Source organism: Ursus americanus, chromosome 2 (assembly GCF_024610735.1).
Source record: "Ursus americanus isolate L20-20 chromosome 2, mUrsAme1.1.p, whole genome shotgun sequence".
NCBI lineage: Eukaryota > Metazoa > Chordata > Mammalia > Carnivora > Ursidae > Ursus > Ursus americanus.
Window position 1 is genome coordinate 97,497,677 of NC_142128.1, and position 19,908 is coordinate 97,517,584.

Sequence of the window (19,908 nt, forward strand, 5' to 3'; positions counted from 1 at the left end):
CAGGATGGAGGAACAGGGGAGACCAGTTGGGTGATTTTGACTAAAATGCTTAGAGTGGACAGCTGATAGAAAAATAGTGGGTAAATTCCAAATGCATTTTGTAGATGGCAGAACAGGTTGGATGTGGGGCTTGATGAAGACAGGGAGGAATCGAGGGTGGATCCTAGGCTTCTGGACGAGCAATTAGATGAATGGTGGTGCCCTTTACTAAAGTGGGTGGTGCAAATTACTGAGATTTATTCTTCATATACTGTGTGTTCATTCCTACTGATGGGGGACCAAAGACAGGACAATGGCCAAATCCAGTGAATCCTCATCGTATTTAATCTCCTCTTCTGACACTGTTAACCACTCCTTCTTACTTAAAACTTCATCCCCTCTTGGTTTCTAAGACACCTCATTCTTTTTTTTTTTTTTTTTAAAGATGTTATTTATTTATTCGACAGAGATAGAGACAGCCAGCGAGAGAGGGGACACAAGCAGGGGGAGTGGGAGAGAAAGAAGCAGGCTCATAGCAGAAGAGCCTGATGTGGGGCTCGATCCCATAACGCCGGGATCACGCCCTGAGCCGAAGGCAGACGCTTAACCGCTGTGCCACCCAGGCGCCCCAAGACACCTCATTCTTCCCGTTCGTTTACTCGTCAGACCTCCTTCTCAGGTTCCATATACCCCAGGGCTCTGTCCCTGGCCCTCTGCTATTTCCTTCAATACACTCTCTGTTGGTGAACCCATCCAAGCAATCCATAGCTTTAACTACTACCTACATGATGCCTTCCAAATCTGTATTTCCGACCAGAACTTTCTCATCTCCAGAACCATCTATCCAACTGTCTTCTGCCCACTTCTCTTAGGATGTCTCAGCAGCATCTGAAACTCAACATACCCAAAAGTAACTTCATCATCCCTGTTCCCTCAATCCCACATTCATCTGTGAAAAGCCCCACTTGCCAAGAAAGGGCCCAGCTTCCCAAGCCCCAAACCTTAGGATCATCTTTCACTCCTTTCAAGTCCACAGCAAATCAATTTGCAAGCCCTATCAATTTACTTTCTAACTAGCTCCCGAGTGTGTCCTCTCTTCATATCTCACTGCTTTAATTCAGCTCTCCATTCTCCTCCTCTGGATTATTACAACAGCCTTCTGGTATCTTCAGTCTCACAACATTGCAACCCATTCTTCATGGCTCCATAGAGAAAGAAATCCTTCACCAGCTTCCCACAGGATAAAAATCCAGCCTTACAAAAGGCAAACGAGGTCCTTTGTGAGTTAATGCCTCTGGCTGGCTCTCCTGCCTCAACTGCCCCCATCTCTCTCCCACCATACACTCCTACCTCCCACCACGCTGGCCTACCAACAGGTCCATTCAGGACTGTTTCTACTGTTTCCTTGTCCCGTGCCCATTCAGCTTAAGCATCTCCTCCTCCACTGGCCTGAACCCCAGTCTGAGATGATGGCCCTCCTCACTGCTCTCAGGGCACACCACTATCAAAGAGGACTTCTCACATTACTTCTGGCACTGTGCTTCTCCCAATGAACTGTAAATTATGCGAGGGCAGGGACTGTCCTTCCTAGAGTATTTCTGGTGCTTAATTCTTACAAGGTGCTTAATAAACGTTTGCTGAATAACTGTATCTGGATCAAATTCAGGAAGGTTTTCTATAAAAGTGGACTGCTATCCACGGACACTATCCATGACCAGGAAAAGACAACTTGGCAAGAAGAAACATTCGATAGTTTTCCAAAATTAAGCAGGAACATTAGTGGCTCATTTTCACATACCAACATTCATCTTTGCTTACTGAAGAGCTGGGCACATCCAAGGTGTATGTAGCTATTATTCTGATGATCTTTTCATATTAATATCCATTAATATTTAGTTTTTCAGTTCTGCTTTTAGTACCTTTGGTCTAATTAAGATCGCCCCCACTGCTTTGTCCTCAGTGGCAATGTCTGACCTCCCCTGCATGATTATTCTATCTGAAGCACACAAGATTTCTGATAAACCTCATTTTTTGGCTATTTCCTACTTGTTTACTTAAAACAAACACTGTCACCATTGCCAACAAAAACCCCCACACTTTTAACCTTTTTTTCCCCTCAAAAAAGACATTTACACAGAATCTGTCAACCTCCAGAGGTTAAGGAGACTTTTACCTTCATACGTCACCACCCCTGAATCACTGGTTAAATGATAGTTTTCCTGGTTCCAAAGATTACATTAAGGACTTTCCCATGAAAGAAATTACTGAGTAAACTTGCATTCAGACACTGTGATGCAACTGACATTTTGTGAAACAAAAGAAACGAAAAAGTCGACGTGGTTTCTTAGGAGTTGGCCTTCCTTAGAACCATTACTTACCCACGTTCTGAGACAGCAACAAGTCCTTTGCTTTGAACAACAACACAAAAAAGTCCCATGACCAACACCACTTCAGAGGTCCATAAAACAACTCATCCAATGCAATAAATCGAGCCTGAGGTTTACCTTAAGTTGACCCATGAAATTCGGCAAGAAAAAAAGGTCATTTTAAAGAAAGAAGAAAAAAGGGAAAATGGGCTTTTTAATGTCCTGTGTTTGTCAAACCGTGGTGACTCTGCCTGGAGTTATTACGGTTTTGACCAAATTCTTTTAAGCCAGGTCATTTCGGTGGTATTCCCAGTGTTTGCCTCCTAACCCAGAAGTAATGTAAATGTCCCCTCGGTGGGTGTTCGGCGGACTAGGGAAGAGACCCAGGAGCCTCCAGGGATCCTCTATCACGGAGGCTTAAAAAATGGATTGGAGAGCATTCGAAATGGAACTTCCAAGGTAAAACAAAACAATTCGCCACCTAAAACGAGGAAATAAACCAACAAAGGGCCTGCAAAGGAAAACCCTGCAACGTTCCGCCACCTCCCAAAGGGGGTGAACGCCAGGACCCCGGCAGAATCCCAGGCGGGCCGGGGCGACCCGGGGAAGGCGGGCGACCCCTCGCGCCCGCCCGCCCGCGGCCCCCGCAGCCCCCCAGGAGCGAGTAAGGTGGGGAGCTCGCCCCTCCTCCCGCACACGCGGAGACGGGGAAGCAGGCAGGCTCGGCGCTTCCCAGCCGCGCGGCTCCCCCGGCCCCGGAACGCACAGGCCGCGCCCCCTCCCCAGCTCCGCGCCCGGCGCGCAGGGCCCGCGGCCGCCGCGAGGGACAGGCGCCGGCCCCGGGAGGCCCCCGCCGCCCCGGCCCCGGCATCACTCACACAGCCCGAGCGCCGCCGCCAGCACCGACCACAGCCAGCGCCTGCGGGCTGCGGCTGCAAGCACTGCCGCGGCTCCCGCGGACGCTGCCATCGTTCTCCCGCCGCCACCGCCGCCGCCGCCGCCGCCGCGCCCGGGCCCCGTCCCCACAGCGCTCCGCTCGGCTCGCGGCAAGGGCTCCGGCCTCGTCGCCGCCCGCGCCCGCACCCGCGCCCGCTGGCACCTCCACGCCGCGCTCCCCGCTCCCGGCCCCCGTCGCAAACCCCGCCCCGCGCCGGCCCCCGTGGGCCGCTCATTGGCCTGCTCCGCGTCCTCGGGAGGACGCTATTGGAGGGCACTGACTGTCCATCACCCCCTCTCGTCCCGAGGGCCCTCCCCCCGCCCCCCCCCCCATCGGTCCCACCCAGGCTCCTACTCCCAGCTCTGGAGGCCGGGGTCTCGGGAGGTGCTGGGCTCCCGCCGCCCGGCCCTCCGCCTGTCTGGGTGTCCGCCCGGGTCCCGCCTGCCGACCGCCTGCCGCCGTCGCCTCTGGCCTCTCGGAGGTCCAGCCCCGCAGATCTCTTCTCAGTCTGTCCTGGCCGCGGGGCTTTGCCGGGTCTGTGCTCGCCTCGGGGTCGGCTCTGCGCTCGCCTCGGGGTCAGCCCTGCTAGGTTTCTCTGGGCCTCACCTAAAGGAAAAAGCGGCACTCCATTTACAAAGAAAAAAAAAAAAAAAAAATGAGGGGGACGATGGGATGATGCAGTCGGCCACATGGAACACATCTCCCGCCTTGCCCTTTGCAAGGCCTGTCCTGCGCCTCGGCTAGGTAATTTATGTGCTGCAACTTGAGAAATCAGCTCGCTTAAAAAGAAGTCTCCATCTTGCCCGAATCTCCTCTTCGGAGGCCTCTTCGGAGGCTTAAGAAAGGCTGGAAACTGGGAACTCTTTCCTACTACCTGGAACACAAATGAATGTGCTTTTGCACGCAAAATGTCCCTGGATTTGTCAATAAAACTTGGGATGGGGACGTTCCTAAGGCTGGAGTGCCTTGGCTGACTCTGCTCAGCCTGGTTCCCTTGGCCCAGAACAGTGTCTGCCACTCCCTGGTCACCCAATAAATGCTGAGAAGTGTTTGAAAGGGTCCTTACGAGAATTCCCTACGAAAGGCACACCAGAAGGAGGGACGGGAGCATGACAAGATGAGAGAGAATGAAGAAAAGGAAGAATCCAGATGGGTGGCCAGCAGAGTGAAGGAACAAAATGTGCACCATTAGGACAAGAGTAGGGGAAGAGTATGGTGACAAACCCAAATGTAACCTCTCATTTCAGGGTTTTGTCTAAAGTCAGTTTTAAACAAATTGATATTTTTGCTGTTTTAGCCTATGAGCCTTGTAAGCAAACTCATAATAATTAGCAGTAGTGAGAGAAAACGACAAAAGTGTGACAACCATTCTGCCCTATTTTTCCCAGCAAGATCCTTATGAAGCATGTCTGGAATGTCACAGGTTGGAGAGGCTACAAATGCGTTAAGTGAGAAACTACTATGTGGTGCAGACATAGAACAGCTAGACTTTACTCTCAAGAAGCACAGAGCTCTCCAGTGTAGACAAGCCGGTACTGAAATTTTTTAAATGCTTGAAGGGACGGAGAAACCCAAGGCCAACGGGGACGTTGGTTCTCGGGGACACATGTAATGTCACAGGCTTCTCTGACAGTGATATACCTCCACACACATACCTTCCTCTTCTGGGAACCACTGTCCCAAGAGGTGTGTGCGGAAGATGCACCAAGAATGTCGCATTTGAGGTGGACTTTATTTATTTATTTTTTCTAAGATTTTATTTATTTATTTGACAGAGAAAGAGCAAGAGAGGGAACACAAGCAGGGGGAGAAGGAGAGGGAGAAGCAGGCTTCCTGCTGAGCAGGGAGCCCAATGCAGGGCTTGATTGTAGGACCCTGGGATTATGACCTGAGCCAAAAGCAGATGCCTAATGACTGAGCCACCCAGGCAGAAGGGGGTGGAGAGCAAGACAAGGCATGGAGAAGCATTTCAGTGAGAAAGCGACAGGACTGGGTATCAATTGGATGGGAAGTCTAATCAAGAGAAGAGAATCCAAGGTGCCTGGGTGGCTCAGTTGGTTAAGTGTCTGCCTTTGGCTCAGTCATGAGCCCAGGGTCCTGGGATGGAGCTCAGCAGGGAGTCTGCTTCTCCCTCTCCCTCTTCCCCCTGCTCATGCTCATGTGTGCTCTCTCTCTCAAATAAATAGATAAAATCTTTAAAAAAGAGAGAGAGAGAGAGAGAGAGAAAAGAATCCAGAAAGACAGATGTGACCTCCAGTTTCTAGCCTGAGCGGAGAATAATGCTACCAGTTGACCAAAACTGAAAGCCAATGCAAAGAACCTGGTCTGGGAGGACCACTGACAAGTTGGGCCTTCGCATAGCTTAAAATGCTGCCGACACCCCATGGGCAACCAGAAGGCAGTTAGATGTCAGAGAAACCAAAGAAGGGCTACGTGGAACTTGAGCACGTGGTGGCAGCAAGGTGTTCCACAAGCAATGTCAGACCATCAGTCTCAAGTCACTAGAATGTCCGACCCTTTGAGTACGTGATTTAAAGGAAAAAATGACTTCGCGACATCATTCCCTTGGAAGGGCCAGAGGGCTTGGTCTCTCTGAGCGCTAGTTGGTGTCAGGCCTCCCAAGGGACTCCTGGATGACACTCAAATGGGGCCACTCCCAGACTGGACACACCAGCCCCCCTTTCTTCCCTAGCTTCAAATCCCCAGCCAGCTTCTCCCCCTACATCACTTGCAATCTTCTCCAGTCCCACATGGCCTGTGTGCACCCCTGCAGGGAGGAAGACTTGTCCAGAGAGAACAGACAAGGACACCTGGACTCTGAGGTGTTTTGCAGGGGGCTGGACTTTCCAGGGATATTTCCACAACTTCCACAGAGAGTGAACAGAATGAATTTCCCATTTATTCCCTTTTTAGAGCCTTTCATTGGCTCCTTATCGCTCTTAGCATGACTTCCAAACCCTTTGACCGGCATGCATATCCCTGCAGACTGCTTCTGTGAGTCCCTGCCTGGGCCCCTTCACCCCACACTCCAGCCATGCCACCCACACCTGCCTTCGGTTCCAGCACAGTCCCGCTGGTGCCTGCAGGGCTCTGCTTCCACGGCTGCCTCAGGTCTTAGGCCTCTCTCTGCCCTTTGATGGTTAACATTTATCTTCCCATCTTTCGGGAAGTAACTTGAGGGTGAATTCCTCTAAACAGGTTTCCCGAAGTCTCTAGTATCTCCCTACACTACCCTGTATAGACTTGACCACTGTCACCCGATACAGCTCTGTACTCATTCAGATTTCTCATGATTTTAAAACCTAAAATGGGGGGCACCTGGGTGGCTCAGTCGTTAAGCATCTGCCTCTGGCTCAGGGTGTGATCCCAGGGTCCTGGGGTGGAGCCCCACATCGGGCTCCTCTGCTGGGAGCCTGCTGCTTCCTCTCCCACTCTCCCTGCTTGTGTTCCCTCTCTCACTGGCTGTCTCTCTCTCTCTGTCAAATAAATAAATACAATCTTTAAAAAAAATAAAGAATAAATAAAATAAAACCTAAAATGGGACTTGGGTCTTAAGGTCTTTGCAAACTCCGTTGAGAGTAATGTATGAGGTAATAAGTTCTCGATAAAGGTTACTATTATCGTATCAGCGCTTGCTTGCTGTTATCCACTTACTTGTCTGTCTCCCATATGAAATGATCCCCCTGGAGGTTACACGAGGGACTTGCCACACAGTTTTCTGTTTTTCCGGGTCCTAAGACAGAGCCTGGCGCGTAGTAATGCTCATCTCCTGTTATCCTCACACGTGCCCTCTCCCCTTAGCCACACTGTCCTCACTGCTGTTTCTGGAGCATTTCAGGTACACGCATGTCTCCCGGTGTTTGCACTGGCTGTTCCCTCTAGCTGGTTAGTTCCTCCAGACACGTACATGAGGACGCACAACTTCCTCTCCTTCCAACCTTTGCTCTCCTGTTATCATCTCAAAGAGGCCTATCCTCACTGCCCTGTTCAAATCGCAAGCCCTCCTTATTCAATTTATTTCTTCATTATATTTATGGTCTGTCTCCTCTCACTAGAATGTATGCTTCCCCCCCTGCCCCGGGCAGGGACTGTTTCTGTTTTGTTCACAAATATACTCAGCGGCTCGCACACAGCAGATGCTCATACATTTTTGTTGGATGAAGAGATGAATGAATGTTTATTAAATTAACCTCGAGAAGTTACAAAGAAAAAAACCATCACGCAAGGTTGTAGTTTCTGACCCTGCTGTAGAGAGTAAACGGGAAAACAAACAAGCCAAAAAACCCCCTTGGATTCCAGTCATTACTGTGAGCCCGGGATCCTCACTTCCTTCTCTGCACATTTCCTCCTGGAAACTCCCCTTTTCCAGCTCATACAGTCCACACAACACAATCAGAATCAACTGAAGACTTCCGATCAGGTCAGAAGGGTCCTTTTAATGGACAACGGCTGCCTCTGAAAAGAAGGGGCTCCTTGGGGAGAATTTTCCCCAGAATCGATAATAAGAAAAAGTCATCTACTGCTGGAAATATATAAGAGCAGAATTTTCCAGATCTGGAATTAACGGGATAAAGTAGGAAGCGGGTGACAGGCACCAAAATTTCAAACAGATCTTTGTGACTGTGCCAGGATCCTTCCCGTCTCCTGTACTCTCACTGGCATTCCTTCCCTCCTTGCCTTTTAAGATCGGTTGCCACAGGAATCGGGACACTGTGATCTGTGCATAGCGATTGCACGAGGTTCCTGGAATATTGAGAATGTGACCATTAATGAATAAAGATCGGACAGAATCAAAAATGAATCCCAGGCCAGCGTGAAAAAGATTTGCCCGAAGCTAAATCAATTTCATTAATATCTCTATTGATGGAATGGCTTAATTCAGGAGAAGATTTGCATCGTTGCTAGCAAATATTGAAAATCTGAAAAATTGGAGTTCCAGTGTCTCTGGTGTTTCTGGGCACCAAATTGGGAGAATAAGAATAACAGGGGTCCTTAGAGAGATGTCGTCAGTAAAATTAGATGCCACCAGGCTTCTTCATTCGCTGTGGCTGAAGATCCTCTGTCCCCTTGTCAACACAGTAAGGATCTGTGTACTACAAGGGAAGGATGTGCCCTGGAGGGGGTCACAGGCGTTCCTTCACCAGGATAGAGGTGTTTCTCACCGTGAGTGAGGCAATTGATATCCTGAATTTTGTTACCGTGCGTCTTCCTACACTGTTGTGAGAGGCGAATGAGATACTCTAATGGAGGCTGAGGAGTAATACACAACTATTTTTCTAATCGCTAGAGGGAAGTAGGAGTAAGGAAAAAAACCCTGAAAATGATAATAACTATAGTAAATTCAAGTGGGAAAGGAGAGCATAGAGACCTCTTAGTAACCTTAGAAGCTCAGGTTCTCAGAAATCTGAAGCGCTTACAATATTTTACCTTACAAGTTGTATTTTTTAGTTTCCTCATGCTCAGGAGAAATATAAACTTCTTAAGTGTCTAGGGCACATTTTTTTCCGGTTAGGTTTTGAGGAATAAAGTGAGCTGGCACCTAGCACTAATTAACATTTTAAAGGGTATTCTTATTCTCGTTGCCTTGAGCCCTAAGAAGAACTCAAGACTCCTGTCAGGACAGTTTCAAATAAAACAAAGAAGGGTGGGGAATGTTAGAGCTCCAGAGCTATAATTTGCTAGTGTCAAACCACAGGAAGAAAGTTGACTATTCAGTGTCTGGTAGATAGTGCTTCTTATGTTTGTTGACTGAATGAGCAATCAGATGGATGAATACACTGATAGGAAACAAAGTAAGTGAATAGGTCTATTTCGGAGACACCCTTCGACGTGTTGTTGCCCACCTGGTTAGTTATCTGTTGACAGTTCACACTTACTAACTGTCCAAGTACCAAAATTTGTATTGTTAAGGAAATTGAAACTAATTGCAGTCACTGAACACCAGCTTTGTTAGCATAAGCTTAAATACTAAGTATTTAAGAACTTAAAATATAGTAAACAAGCCATCCCGTAAAGATATTGGGACAATTGGACACCAATCATAGTAATTATACATTTGGTTGCCAGTTACACAGAGCTCAGTATTGGTTGTTGGTGTCTTGTCCTCCAATAAATTATGACTAGAGGAGAAAAGACTGCTTTTATGTATCACATATAGTTGATTTTAGTATGTCAAAGGATCTTTCTCTGGGGAGGTTAGAGTTTGGGATTTATCCAAGAGGAAAGAGATCTTCCAGCTGAAGAGAACAGTTTGAGTAAAAACACAGAGATGGGAATTCACAAGGCTGGAAAGGTGGCATCTTGAGCACTAGGATAAAAAAATATCGACAAGAAACCGACAGTTTTACAATTATTGGAAAGCGCAACGTCCAGGACTCAGTAAGGGAGAGAGTCTGGAATTTTCCTGCCACCCGGACATTGCCACAGGTACCCTGTAATTTATTAGCCACGAATATAAACAGAATTGTGGCTTTTGAAATAAGAGGTAATTATATTACAGTGGTAATGAGACCGTTGTTTTCTTCTGTGATTCTTAATAAGTAAAAAAGAAAGAAAACGGAAAACCTATAAAACAAAAAAAGTGGATATAAACACAATATAAAAATAACCACTTGGGGGCGCCGGACTAAGTAGTGTACCATCCTTTAGCATCGCAGGGAAAAACAAACCACGTCGGCTCGTTGGTCTAGGGGTATGATTCTCGCTTAGGGTGCGAGAGGTCCCGGGTTCAAATCCCGGACGAGCCCTCCTTTTTTTCCCCTTGACTTACTAAAAACTTCTGAATGAATTAATTTTAGAACACGTAATAAACATATGTAGCTGCAAAACAAAAAACTTTTTGAACTTTACACACAAATACTATAAAAAGGCAACGTAAAAACGTAGAAAGTTTGCGAACACTGCGATACTCTGAAAACGCTGTCCCCACCCCTGCTAGTTCCGGAGTCGCGCGCGTGCGCAAGGGACACAGAGTTCCGTTCTCAGTTGCCCGCAGGTGCGGTTTTGACACCTCCCCCCACCACTTCCACGTCCAGCCGCAGGCCGGGTGCTGGGCGTCCGCAGGAGGATCGCGCGCCCCTTGTCCCGGACCGCTAGTGGCCGGCTCCCTGCCCGCGTGCGGGGGTGTGATAGGAGGTCAGGACTCCGCACGAGCGCCTCTTTTTTCCTAGCGCGTGTGCTTTAAGGGTACAGCGGTTCTCACGCCCTGCTCTCCGACGCACAGTGGCCGTAGGGTACCAATTGGTCCCATTCGATTTCTTGCTTCGCAACATTGGGGGAATCAACAGTCAAGCTCAAGGGACCATAGTAGTTGGTTTCCTATAAGCCTCTAAACGGCTTCTGTGAGGACGAAAAAACACATTTTAAATTTAAGGTGTACAGAGAAAGAAAAGCCTGGGCTCGTCCGGGATTTGAACCCGGGACCTCTCGCACCCGAAGCGAGAATCATACCCCTAGACCAACGAGCCACTCTCGGCAAAGCGGCTCCCGGCGCCTCCTTTCAGTCTCGCTCCGCCTCTTGTCGCACTTCCCGTCTAACCTGGCCGGCGACCCTTTTCCCACTGCCTGGATCATGCACCCATCCAGGCGTGGGCCCCGGAGCCCCTCTCGCCGCGCATTTTGCGGAGCCCGGCCGGTCGGACCACCCTGCGCCCGGGCCCACGCTGCACCCAGCGGTGGCAGCGGGCGCGGGAGCCGGGGCTGGGAGGGCGCCGCTGGGTGCCCGCCTCCGGCAGGGCTCGCTGGGCGCGGGCGGCCCCGTGGCCTCCGACGCGAGACGCGGCTGAAGGCGGGCGGAGCAGGCGGGGAAGAAACCTCAGAGGAGGGTTACGAGCGAACTTTCCCAACATTCATTATGGGATCGTCCGCCCTTTTGAGGGCTTTGCAGGTACGGAGCTCCTTGGATATTCCTCACGTCCTGCTCCACGTGCTCCCGGCCTCCCTTTGCAGAGGGAGCGCAGGCCTGGGACGTCAGGTAGCTCGCTTGCAGCGGTGGGCGAGGAAGGCCTCGGAAGGGGCGGCGAGTGGGGCGGGGGCGACGGGGGTCCCCGCGGCTCCCGGAGCAGGGAGGACCGCGGGTGTGTACGCCCCGTGCAGCCGGTGGGAGGGGCCCCGCGGTGGTGGCGCGCCCGCGCCCCGCCCCCGCCCGCGGCCGCGGCCCCGCCCCGGCCCGACTGCCCTAGGGCTGCGCAGGTCCTGGCTCTAGCTACCGCTTCCGGACCCCAAGCTTCCTTTCAGTCCGGGTCGGTGGAAGCTGTTGCTCTGTAGCTGTCGGACAGCCCTCCGAGGGTCCGGTGGTGTTTTGCCCCCTCACCTTTTGGGAGTTCCCCGCTTGCACCAGCCTCTCTGCTCTCCCCTGCCCCCTGCCCCTTGCCCCCTGGGCCAGCGGGCACCTGGGGTGTCTCTCAGGGACGGAGGGTCAGGACTGGAGCTCACGCCCTTGGCAGGAGGGTTGGGGGTGAATACAAGTGAAACCCCCCCCAAATCAAAGAGCAAAAGCTAAAAAGCCAGATGTGGCCCCGTCGAGATCCCAGAGTCCCGCTGCTCCCTGGAGTAGGAGGACGTGGCTGAGGGGCAGCCTGTTCAAGCCCTCTATTTGCCTTGATTGCATGTAAAACTTTTAACGACATCCTCTCCTTGTCTGAGACCACCTTTCTGCCTCCTACTGAGCCAAGGTTTCAGAGCTAAATATTGCTTTGGACTCAGCCTTTTGTAGTTTGAGAAGAGGTTCGGGATGCGGTGGGTTCAGGGGTGGGCGTGGGGCAGGGGGAGCTCTCAGCAGAGTCCTGAGCAATCAGTCTGCTTTGCCCTCTCCTAGAGACCGTGGGCTCACTCTGCCCTACCTGGGCCAAAGCCCACGGCCTCCACTCCCTGTGGTGCCAGGCGACATGACAGGGCTGGAGGCCTCGCCTGTCTCTGCCAGTGTCCACTCTCCAGGCTGTTGTTGAATTTCCCACGCCTGCTTTCTTATCCCGAAAGTTGTCAGTAATGACTTCATCCTGTTCCGTCAAGACAACAGGGCCAGATATTCTTATTTTTCTGTAAGCCACATAAGTGGTGTCCAACATTTCATTGATGTAAATATTGCTCGACTGACCTAGCTGTGTGTATACTTTTTTTCGTGTTTTAGGTGATTTCCTGAGGTTAATATGGTCAAAGGAGATGCCCACTTTGACAACTTTTATGGCTGTTGACGCAATTCTGTGCCAATGAGCTTAGCTCGGCTGGTTAGCAAGTAAGATGGAAACTGGCCTGGAAGAAGAGGAACAGTGATTCTTGGAAAACTTTAAAACCCATGCTTTAAAATTTTAATTTTATTAAAGAGATCTGGTGGCATCAATGCTTTTGAGAATGGTGGTAATGTTAACAGTACGACTGAAGATAATTTCAACTTGGGGTCAGAGGCATGAGAGGAAGATGATGAAATTAGAGTAGGTCCATTAGGAGATGATTAGAATAAATCTGGGATTATGTCAGGGTTGATGCCTTGAAACTGTGAATGGCTTTAACAATCACTTTAGTTCCTATTTTATTTTATTTACTTTAAAGATTGTATTTGGAGAGACAGGCCACAAGCAGAGGGAAAGGCAGGCAGAGGGATAGGCAGGCTCCCCGCTGAGCAAGGAGGAGCCCAATGGGGGGGGGGGGATGGATCCCAGAACCCTCATCATGACCTGAGCTGCTTAACCGACCAAGCCATCCAGGCGTCCCTGGTTCCTATTTATAACTAATGTTTGCATGCTACTGAATTCAGACCCAGTCTAGACGTAAGTGGTGCAGACTTTGTTAACCTGACATGGTTAGTCTTTGGAAGTGAGAATACAATTTAATCACACGGGTCGGCCATTCAGAGGACCCTTCGTGCTGACTTTGCACACAGGACTGGCCTCAGGACTGTGTGCGGAGCCTTATCTGCTGCCGGTGAGGTTAGACACTAACTCACTTTCAGGCCACTGCAGTTGTCATAACTGGAAGATTTGCTTCACCACCACAAGCCATGCCCTGATCCAAACAGAAACTTGAATCTGATAGAAAACGTGTGTCTTTTTCCAGACTCCAGTCCAATATCCTATAATAGCTTCAGCTACTTTTTACTAAAAACATTTCTATGTGGTTTCCCTTGATGATTCTTTTTCTGAGGTCTATCTTGTGCCTTCCTCTGAATTTTGCAGCCCCTGAATCATCAGAAATGAATCTTTGGAGCTGCCTCAGCCCTTTATTTTTTCATTCAAAAGTTTTCATTTGATAGAAGTTTTGAGAGTGCCTGAGGTCCTAAGGGGATAGAAATCTAAGGCCGAAGAGTGTGAAAAGAACCACTTTCTCCTAGAATACCATTTCCACCAGGGGATCTTATTGTCCCTCTGTTTTATGCAGACTTGGTCTTGTTCTGGATGTTATTGGCTGCATAGAAGCCAAAACATACACAAAAGTGTGTATTTTTCATGATCAGAAGTGTGATTGTTTATGAAGACATGCTCATGATATTATGTTACAAAAAAGAAAGAGGCACAATTACATGTAGCGAGAGCTTCGTTTTGTAACAAGCAAGAATTAAAACAAAAATATATTTCGCAGATTAAAAAACTGGAAAAAATCCATAAAATCTTAATACTAGCTATTTCTAGGTAGTGGAATTATAAATATTTTTTTCCTTAATTATTTTTCTTTTGCCCCGCAAATTTTCTAAAATAAAGATGTATTGCTTTTATAATAAGAAAAAATAAGGACAATTAACATCTTTAAGTCACACCCTAAGAACTCTGGGTTTCTTTGTGCTTTGTAGAAGAAAAGAGACACAGAATCAGAGGCAACACGAAGCAGGCCCTTGTGCTTTTTCAGCCCAGCTGCTTCCAGAGATCGTCAGTAAGGTTGTTACGGTCACTCCTGAGGGGCCGGGCGCACCTATGATGGGGAAGTGCCTGGCACCATCCAGCACCCATGGGTTCCTTAGACGGTCCGACAGTAGAGACTAGCGTTGGAGCTCCTACTATTTTTTTGAGTACCAACCATGTATAGTCATTCTAGAGTCCTGTTTTTAAATGCTGGTTAAAGTACATTGCAGTCCGCGCATTCTTTTTAAAAAGAAGCAGTTGAGAAGTGTGATAACGGACGTTACAGCTTTGCCTCAATTCAAGTAATTTTCTCAGATTTTTATGTAAAACGACACCATGAAGGGCCAGAGTCGTTACTTACAGGGTAACCAGGGGGGCCCTTGCTCATTTGGACCCCTTCCCTCTGCATCCTGTTTTCCTCCTAGCATCTCCCTGGCAAGGCCAGGCCCAGCGTGTTACAGCTCCCACAGAGAAGCCCACAACTTGCCAGGATTAGAAGGAGCAAGAAGTCTTTATGCTTTGGTTTTTGAGGTAAATGGATTTACCCTCATGGCTCCCTTTTCACCGAGAAGCATAGAGCATACACATTGTCGTCTCCTCCTTCTCCTCTGTGGAGTCTCAGAGAAGCATGGGTTCCTGCCCCACTTGACCATAGTGGAGCCTCTCCGGAATTCCCACAGCTCCCCTGGGATTTGAGGGCAGAGCTGGAATAAAAGTCTTCTCAGCAACCATAGCCACTCTGGTCAGGACATGGCTGGGCTGAGTGGGAGGTTGGGCTGCCCCAAGCAAGACTGGGAAGTCAGAAAACTGGGTCTCCTGCCCCTAGACTTTTCTAAACTTTGCTCTTCTTTTTCAACCCCTCTGGGAAGGATTTTAAGAACCAACTCGACCCAAGGTGTAAAATATTACTTCCCTTAGGATAGGCATTTTGATTGGAAAGAAGACTGAAGCCAATGGAATCAGTTGTTAATTATGACATTTCAGGCCTCTGGTATCAGAGGAGGGAGGTGTTGGGCAGCGATCTAATTGGAAATAATCTATTCCAGCCCTGAAATCATTCATTCATTACTTCAATCATTCATTCATTCATTACTTAACAACTATTTTTAAAAAATATTTTATTTATTTATTTGAGAAAGAGCATGAGTGGGAAGCAGGGGGAGAGGCAAACTCCCTGAACAGGGATCCCCGATGCGGGGCTCGATCCCAGGACCCTGGGATCATGACCTGAGCCGAAGGCAGACGCTTAACCAACAAAGCCACCCAGGTGCCCCATAACAACTATTTACTGAGCACCTATACTGCGTGGGGCACTGTGCATACTGAAGAACAATACGGACATCAACTGTACCCTCATGGAGCCCCAGGTTAGCTCTGGACCAGCCATATGTTGTCACATGAAATCCTGAGACTGATACTCAGTGGCTTAATGAAAACGAATTCCATTTTAAGTAGTACTTGTATTTTGCTCGGTGCTCTCGGTATCTTCAGAAGCCACCTGGTCATACATCATATAGCAGCATTCTGTTCACACTATTTTCATGTAGTCCACAGAGCACAAGGTTGACAAGGACTCGTCGAGGGGTCAAAATTTAATGTTTCTATGAACAATGGAATAGTAGTTTGGTGGTGTTGTTTTTGCCTACCCAGCATAATTTCCTTTGGTAAAAGCACCCCGTTTGACACCCATTGTTCCCATCCACAGTCCTTGCAGATTGCATGGGATTGGCTTACCCAGCCCTTAGCGCCAGAGCTCACGCGACCCAAGCCTGGCCAGTCTGATCTCCGCAGCAACTTGGTCGTAAAGTCTGGTTCAGGGATGAACAGGTGATCCACACAGGGTTTATAGAAAACCTTGGCAGGATTTTTTCCCAGTGTTATTGGAAAAGAATAAGCTCTTTCCGTTGGGTTTGCAGGCTGTGAGGAGCCTGCCTGGGAATATGGCCAACACAGAGGAAAGCAGAGACCAAGAACAAAAACAGTTTTCTGATATTGCTTGCATACTGTATGTAGGTCTACGCATGAATTTGAATTTATATTATTTGGTATATAGGGAGGGACAGAGAAAAAGAGAGAGAGGGAGACTGATTCATAGATAGATAGTTTCCAGGTTTTCATCAGCCAGTTTGAGTTGAGTTTCTTTCATTAGCAACTGAAGGTCCTCATTCATTCGACTGTGTTAAACTGCGACACTCCCAAGAGTATCTAATCAAAAGAAGATGATGAACTGGTTGCCTGTCCACTAATTTATCCCTTTGTGTTTTGAGTGTCTAGTTGACTGGCAAACTGAGCTTTGTCCGGGAGGAACTTGGTGAGGACAGTGGAGTTCTGAGGCCCCTGGGCTTCCTGTGGTCATCTGGCTACCTGGTTCCACATGCAGCTGAAACAGGGTAACAGGAAATTCAAGCCGGAAAACAGAGGTGAAGGAGGAATGACTCTGACTCCTCGCTTGAGCCTTGTCGCTGTGAAGAAATCAGTGTTTTCCTTCAAGTCTATTAGGGAAGCCTGAATGCAACCAAGTCTTTCTGGCCTGGTGATGACTTTGTGCTAACCGAGACACAAATGGATTTCTTTGATCCCCAATTTTAAAATCCCCGAGTTGCAAATGCAACACGTAACGTAGTCGCCGGTGCTTTGAGAAGGGGGGGTGATCAACAGCAGGACTAGAGCAGAAGCCAGAACAGGTCGGGCCCTTCGTGAATTCCCTGCTAAGAGCCCCCATCCCTCACCACCACCCCTGGGAAGAGGGCCTCCAATTTCTCACAAGATAGATCCAGTAATGTGACTACCAGGGAACTGGGCGGATCGAAAGGTACTTGGACCCCATCACGTTCCTGCCATTCTGCATGGCTCCTTCCCCATCGGCTGCTGTAGGCTGTCCTGCCTCTAGACAAAGGGTAGTTCCATCTTCACATCTACATCTCATGCCTTCTGGTCCATTCCTTTTTCAAGTAAAGGATGGTGGCAGATATCCCTTTTTTGGTCACACACACTCACAATCATGCACACATTCACTAAACTCTGGACCAGATGTGTGTGTGTATAAACCACCCAAAGACACATGTAACTAAAATCATGTATTGTTTAGGGGGGTGCACATCTCTGTTGATAGATGGATAGATAGATAGATAGATAGATAGATAGATAGATAGATAGATAAATGGAGGATAGATATAGATGGACGGATGGGTGGAGGGATGGATAGAGATGGATTATATAGACCTCAAAATACCTGAAACACACACATCTCCAAAATTCTGCCCAAACATAAAACTTATAATACCGGGCTCACTAAGTTACAAGATTTAGAAGATGCATGTATTTAAAAAGTTTTGAAAAAATATATATCCCAAGTATGAACACCATCCCGGAGTTAGGGAAACTGTAATGGGATGAGAACGTTGAGGTACCAGCAGTGACATAAGGCCTTTTTTTGTCTGGGAGACGATTTTCTGAAGTCAGGGTAGGAAGTGGTCTAACAGACCTCCAGAGAAACACCTGCCACATCAGCACAATGAGACCGGAAATACTCAACTCTGGATAAGAACCAGCCCTAAAGATTAAACATTTGTTAGGATTAACATCTTTGCATCAAGAGGGGAGAGGAAATTAGTCGAGGAATGGGTAGTCAGGTCCCTGTTCCTTGCAAAGCCCCTTGCACTTTCCACGCAGAACATTAAAGCCAGAGCTACCGACTGAGAACAGACTCGAAACCCAACCCACTCCTCCTGAGTCTGGAGAGAGAGCCTGGGCTTTGATTCAAGAGCAGCTTCCCAGGGAAGCTAGAAAGGACGTTTTGGTTATGTACCTTTCTAAAACGCCACACCCAAGCACCTCCACGCTCAAGGATCTGCTTCTGGAAGTGCAAATTTCATCCTCCCAGGATTACAGCAGAGGGCAGGCATTGTTTAGGGATCCTTGCCCTGCTTTCAGGATGAGGAAAGGCAGCGTGCAGAGCCGTGACACCTTGCGTCCGTCGGCTTCTCCAGAGTTGCTCCCTGTCTTCACCTCCTCCTCCCCTGGGAAGAGGGTGGGCTGAGCCCGTCACCTCCCAGTGTACCACATACTGGGAAACTCCTAGACAGGAAAAGCTCCTACTGCTGGAACAGATACATATTTGTAAATGTTGCAATAAGTATCTCTTCCAGGCCAATGTTTTTAAAAATTGGTTGGCCTAGTTCAAATTTGGGCAAAGCCGAGAGGTTGTCTCAGGGTCCTGATACAATTTAAGGTCTTCTGTAACTTACGGGATTCCTATTTTCGGCAACACCATTTTCTTTTGTTTCTAGCCACCTGAAATTAGTTTTTACTTACATCTGAGAATCATAAAAACTCCAGAACATTAAAAAGGCTATTGCTTTACACAAAACAAAATCTGAGAAGCTAAATCAGAATCCAGTTCCGAGGTCAGCTGCAGAGACAGGTGGGTGTGGGCAGGATCCGGGCCCCACAGGTTGACCAGTATCCCTGGGAGCTGTCACCATAGTAAATTGTTTTAAATAAATTTTTGTTTTTTTTTTTAAACCAAGTCCATCAAGTGACACAAACTCAAACTGATGAAAGGCTGCTGCCTGCTGACTGATCTTTGTCTGCGAGGGAACGTTCGGCGTGGGGGCAGGAAACAACGCAATCCATGTCTTCAGGCTGCCTCCAGACCCTCCACGGATTCTGCATTGGCCACGGCTTCATTTGCTGCTACTCTTGTGGCTGCTCCTTCGAAAGAGATGTCTCCAGCAGCCTCATCACTAACCACAATGAGCTCTTCTTCACATTTTAGTGTCCTGGACAGGGGTGTTGTCCTGTGAACACAGGAGGAAAGGATGAGTTAGGAAGAGAATGGGGGAAGTCCTCACACTCAGCAGATCTCCTTGGGGATGCTGGATCCAGCAAGAATGGTAACACTACCAATAATGCTGTGCGCTTGACGGAGGTTTCTACAAGCATCAGCTCCTTTATTTCTCACAAAAGCAATACGAGTTCAGTACTTCTATTAGCTCTGTTCTGCCGGTGGGGCAATTAAGGCACAGAAAGGTCAAATGACTTCCCCTAGATCACACAGCCAGGAAGTAATGAAGTCAGGATTTAAAGCCAGAGACCAGAGCTTGAGTCCTCAACTGTTAGGTGACATTGCCTATTTCCTGACGCCTGCCCTAGCCTCTTACCTATTAATTCATTCCCACTCAATTTCATCTTCCTATTATACTGCTCAAGAAGCTTCGGTGGCATAAAAGCGGAAAAAGAGCACAAAAAATCAAAAATAGAAGGTGGATCCTTTAGTAAATGGACAGGAAAATAGCTATTTATTCAACATTCAACCGGAAGAATGACTCTTAGCTCCTTCCAGGCTGGGGCTGCCCCAGGCCTTGCCACCATGAATTCTCTGGCTGGGAAACGGAGACATTCACGAATGTGTCCACATTATCAGGGGGCAGGTGCTCTGGGCCATCTGAACGCACCGTGCTGAGTGTGAGGAAGGGGTGAGTCACTGCGGTGTTCCTCATCGGGGCAGTCGGGGAAGGCCTACGGAGCACAGAGATACAGTGGGACCATTTCCAGGCAGCCTCGGGGGCAATCTCAGCTGGGGAGGGGCAGGCGTTTCTGGTGGAGGAGGCGGCAGGACGGGTGGGAGGATGTGTTGGCTCTTGTGGAATGGTGGGTGCCGGAGGCTGGCTGGAGGCATGGGCTGCATGATGGGGGAGAGGGAAAGGTTGGCAGGAAGTTCAGCATGGGGAGGAGGGTAAACTCGATTTTCTAGTGAGTGGTAGCAAAGGGTTTCGTGTAAGAGAGTAGACACCGA

The 19,908-nt window shown here is 48.7% G+C and overlaps 2 protein-coding genes, 1 long non-coding RNA gene and 2 other non-coding genes across 5 annotated transcripts in view; 2 read left to right on the forward strand and 3 right to left on the reverse strand.

Annotated features, from left to right (window-relative positions):
• The window catches only part of MPZL1 (myelin protein zero like 1), a 57,786-nt gene extending 54,362 nt beyond the window's left edge, over positions 1 to 3,424 (reverse strand). Inside the window, exon 1 of the mRNA XM_045797394.2 lies at positions 3,224 to 3,424. Within this exon, the coding sequence (XP_045653350.1) occupies positions 3,224 to 3,314 (91 nt within the window). The 5' untranslated portion in view covers positions 3,315 to 3,424. The remainder of the gene's footprint in view (positions 1 to 3,223) is intronic.
• Positions 3,425 to 9,956: 6,532 nt separating this feature from the next.
• TRNAP-AGG (transfer RNA proline (anticodon AGG)) lies at positions 9,957 to 10,028 on the forward strand. Its single transcript has one exon. It is a non-coding gene; the product is annotated as a tRNA-Pro (tRNA).
• A 648-nt stretch (positions 10,029 to 10,676) lies between these two features.
• TRNAP-CGG (transfer RNA proline (anticodon CGG)) lies at positions 10,677 to 10,748 on the reverse strand. The gene has a single exon. It is a non-coding gene; the product is annotated as a tRNA-Pro (tRNA).
• Positions 10,749 to 10,828: 80 nt separating this feature from the next.
• On the forward strand, positions 10,829 to 12,613 carry LOC148110688 (uncharacterized). Its single transcript, XR_015726537.1, has 2 exons — positions 10,829 to 11,167; positions 12,410 to 12,613. It is a non-coding gene; the product is annotated as an uncharacterized LOC148110688 (long non-coding RNA).
• A 4,562-nt stretch (positions 12,614 to 17,175) lies between these two features.
• Positions 17,176 to 19,908, reverse strand: part of RCSD1 (RCSD domain containing 1) — a 73,749-nt gene continuing 71,016 nt past the window's right edge. Inside the window, exon 10 of the mRNA XM_045797354.2 lies at positions 17,176 to 18,910. Within this exon, the coding sequence (XP_045653310.2) occupies positions 18,878 to 18,910 (33 nt within the window). The 3' untranslated portion in view covers positions 17,176 to 18,877. The remainder of the gene's footprint in view (positions 18,911 to 19,908) is intronic.